A 3,848-nucleotide genomic window follows, 5' to 3' on the forward strand; every position below is an offset into this window, starting at 1 on the left:
AGAAAATGACTACATTTTAACTGCTATAAGAAACACACATTAACTCATTTGAGCGTAGTAATTCGTAACCTACTAGCTTACATTTGATTTACTTATTACTATAGTTTACTTACAGTTACTGCTATCATAAAAATACAATTTATGTGCAGGTTTAAAATTCTACAACAGACACATTTAATGTCCAAAAACAATTTTTTTAGCAAAATGTATATTTTACTCCGAATTATTGCGCTCCTATTCGATTGCGCTCTGTCTGTTTTAGTGTGCATGTGCGCAGCAGCGCTCGTTGCTCTCGCGTGCCTCGCCCACCCCTGACAGCAAAATGGACATGTTTGCATGACTTTATAACATTTACAGATAGAAAATATACCTGTGACATGTCAGTTATGCACTGAGGAAAGCACAACGTCTCAAATGCATTAAACAGCACAGATATATTTACTGTTTGTCATGGTGGATCGATTTGATCCATGATCGACATTAAGGTCTGCTTAAGAATAAGCGTGCACAAATTAGTGAGATTGTGTGAATTTAATTTGTCGTTAATGGAACAGCTTTAGCCCCGATTGATTTGTTAGGTTATTTCAAGTCAGCTTTTGGACTTTAATCCCTGTTTTTCCTCTGCCGGGTCTCCGTGGTGTTGTGATGCGACATATTCACGCAGCAGCAGCGGTGATGAGAGAGCGTGCTTGAGAAACAGTTTAGAGAGGAGGAATCAATCTACATATAAAATATTGGTCACAGATTATTGGTCACTTTCTAAATAATAAAAGTATAGCACGTCCACTAGTAATTATATATAAATAAATCAGTTTTTATATGTAGAAAAATATGTTAGAAACGATGCATCGCAATATAAATGACAACTTGTAGCCGATGCACACTTTTTAAACCGATGCATCGCATCGTTAACTTTTTATGCCGATGCACCGAGCGAATCGGGTAATCTGCCCATCACTACAGTCTAGTAGTCTATAGGGCTAGTTAATTCATTCTAACAGGATCACACTCAAATGAGTCTGCAGCACATTCTAAATGCGTCAGCGGTTTATTGACAGTTGGAGGTTGTGATTAAATGGGAATGGATCTAAACACCAACAATCATCTCCTGTTCTATCCTCTACTTTGTTTCAATTTGAACCGAGTGCCCTTATTTGAGAGCCAGTCATGCATGCCGTGCCTGGCAGCCGTGCTCCACTTCTCCCCTGTGACCTAAGGAATATTGTCTCTGATCACATGCATGTTTTTAATTCCATTTATCAGACTTGACGTTTTGGGCGGCAGAGTTGTCTGAAAGCTTTGATCTCGGTTTGACGGATTAGGACATGGTTTCGGAGTCAGGTGGAGTATAGAGATTGGGAAGAAGGGACTGAGGAGAAGATGATTTTGTACCGCCATTCTTCTGTGGCCACGGTCCAGAGTGAGAACTGAAGTATCCTATTTGTGAACAATAGAAAAAAGGGGTCCTATAAAGGCAACAAGTCAAGGAGTGTTAAATAAATGAGACTGGATGATCAAAGGCTTTAGACTGTATATTCCCTTCAGACCAAACAGAAATCCTTCTTTGTTTAACAAAAGAAAAGCAGGTGGTCATATAAAAGCTGTGTATGAAAGGTTAATGTGAGCTTTTTCTTGCAGCGGACTCTACCGGAACACATTCTTTGTACACAACTTTTAAAGACTATGAGATCATGTTCCATGTGTCTACAATGCTGCCCTACACGCCCAATAACAAACAGCAGGTAAGCTGTCCAAAGACAAACACCGTTGCAAAAGTTGATCTTTTTACCTTCATTGTTAAACTATTACATACACCACCGTTTAAATGTTTGTGGTCGGAAGGGTTTTTTAGGAGTAATTAATACTTTTATTCAGCAAGAAGTCATTAAAGCGTTCAATTTAAATGCAGTTTAAATTGACATTGAAGCGACAGCAAATACATTTCTTTCCAGTATATTTTTATTTCAAAAGTTTTTTTAACTTGCTGCTTTTTAAAAATTTTAAACAATTGTACCTACTCCAGACTTTTGAGCAATAGTGTATACTGATTTATGTTGTTTGTGCTTTATAGCTGTTAAGGAAAAGACACATTGGAAACGACATCGTCACAATCGTGTTTCAAGAGCCCGGAGCAAAGCCCTTTAGCCCCAAGAACATCCGATCACACTTTCAGCATGTCTTTGTGGTTGTACGAGCGCACAACCCATGCTCCGAAAACACCTGCTACGGGTGAGTAAATTGGACTTTTATTTAGCTGCAAAAATTCACACTTTAAATTCTAAGTGGATTTTTGAATTTATTGTAATTGGTAATGGTGCATTTTGCGTCAACACCACACACGATGACTTTCAGTCTGTGGTAGCAGCAGTGCTCAACATTGTACGATACAGTGAAACCAATGTAGACTAGTGTTGTATTGAGTCAGTTGAAGAGACTCGGGGTGTATTCACACCTGTCTTGTTTGGTTAGACTCAAGTTCGTTTCCCCCCTCTCTTTTGGTCAGCTGAAAAGGTGGTCTCGGTCCGGTTCCAAACGAACTCTGGTACGGTTGAGAATTTCTGTCCAATGAATGGATGACCTTAGCACACGTGTGGTTTTGTTTACAATTTCTTGTTCACTTACAAAAAGGGCATTGTGAAAGCGAACCACACCAAACAAAAAAAATCAACATTGTATTTGGTCCGGACCAAAGCAAGTGAACTAGCTGACTTTCCTGGTGTGAATACACCCTCAGACAAATCATTCTACAGAATCATTTACTGAATAGATCAGTTACTGAATTAACATCGGACTCTCTTACTGAACCGTAACTTTCAATCATTTCTGACTCTAAACTGAGACCTGCTGTGTGTACTTAACCCTCTATGGACCACATTATGAAATGAGGTTTGTGATATGTCCCATGAGACATTGATGAGTGGAATTTGTATTCCTGTGTTGATGAATTTTCTTTTGAAACAGGAAATTTGGGTGGGACATTGAACTCATTCTTTTTAGGCTATAATTGCATCACACCATGAACATGATTGGTTTGTAGATGTTGGTGTTATTGTATTGGGACATTTTCATTCCCAAGAGCATTTAATTGGACACAAAACTGTGTAATAATCAATATTTTTGGTCTGTTTTTCTGGAATAGAAAAACTGTAAATTGTAAATGCATTTTTCTGCTGAATTGCCTTTTAGTTGTCTGAGCTGGTAGACTTGAACTAAAAGCCACAATTTTGATTGCATGACTGGTTGTTCATAACACTTGTAGCGTAGTTGAAAGGTTTTAAAGAAATTAATACTTTTATTCAAGTACACACTAAATTTATTAAAAGTGGCAGTTAAAGACATTTGTTACAAAAGGTTTCAAATACTGCTGTTTTTTTTTAAACTTTGTATTAATTTATTTTAAATGATAATCATATTTAACAATATTACAGTTTTACTGTTTTTTTTTTTGGTTCAAATAAATGCAGCCCTGGTGAGCATAAGAGACTTCTTTCATAAACATTAAAAAAAATCTTACAGACCTTAAAGGGTTAGTTCACCCAAAAATGAAAATTAGCCCATAAATTACTCACCCTCAAGTCATCCTAGGTGTATATGACTTTCTTCTTTCAGACGAATCCAGTCGGAGTTATATAAAAAATTGTCTTTGATCTTTCAAGCTGTTTAATGGCACTCAGCGGGTGTTGCATGCATCAGTCCAAAAGAAGTGAAATAAAAAGAGCCCATCCATAAAAAAAAGTGTCTCACACAGCTCCGGGGGGTGAACAAAGGCCTCCTGTAGCGAATCAATGCGTTTTTGTAAGAACAATATCCATATTCAAAAAGTAATAATCACTTTAATCTAGCTTGCG

General features: G+C 37.4%; 1 protein-coding gene across 3 annotated transcripts in view; it reads left to right on the top strand.

Moving 5' to 3' along the window:
* The window catches only part of LOC107756605 (signal-induced proliferation-associated 1-like protein 1), a 103,176-nt gene that overhangs the window by 64,188 nt on the left and 35,140 nt on the right, over positions 1–3,848 (top strand). For all 3 annotated transcript variants that reach the window (XM_016573790.1, XM_016573788.1, XM_016573789.1), the window contains 2 exons: positions 1,639–1,742; positions 2,072–2,229. In XM_016573790.1, coding sequence (XP_016429276.1) covers positions 1,639–1,742; positions 2,072–2,229 — 262 coding nt within the window. The remainder of the gene's footprint in view (positions 1–1,638; positions 1,743–2,071; positions 2,230–3,848) is intronic.

The sequence above is a fragment of the Sinocyclocheilus rhinocerous genome, unplaced genomic scaffold, assembly GCF_001515625.1.
Source record: "Sinocyclocheilus rhinocerous isolate Xijiao unplaced genomic scaffold, SAMN03320098_v1.1 scaffold683, whole genome shotgun sequence".
Lineage (NCBI taxonomy): Eukaryota > Metazoa > Chordata > Actinopteri > Cypriniformes > Cyprinidae > Sinocyclocheilus > Sinocyclocheilus rhinocerous.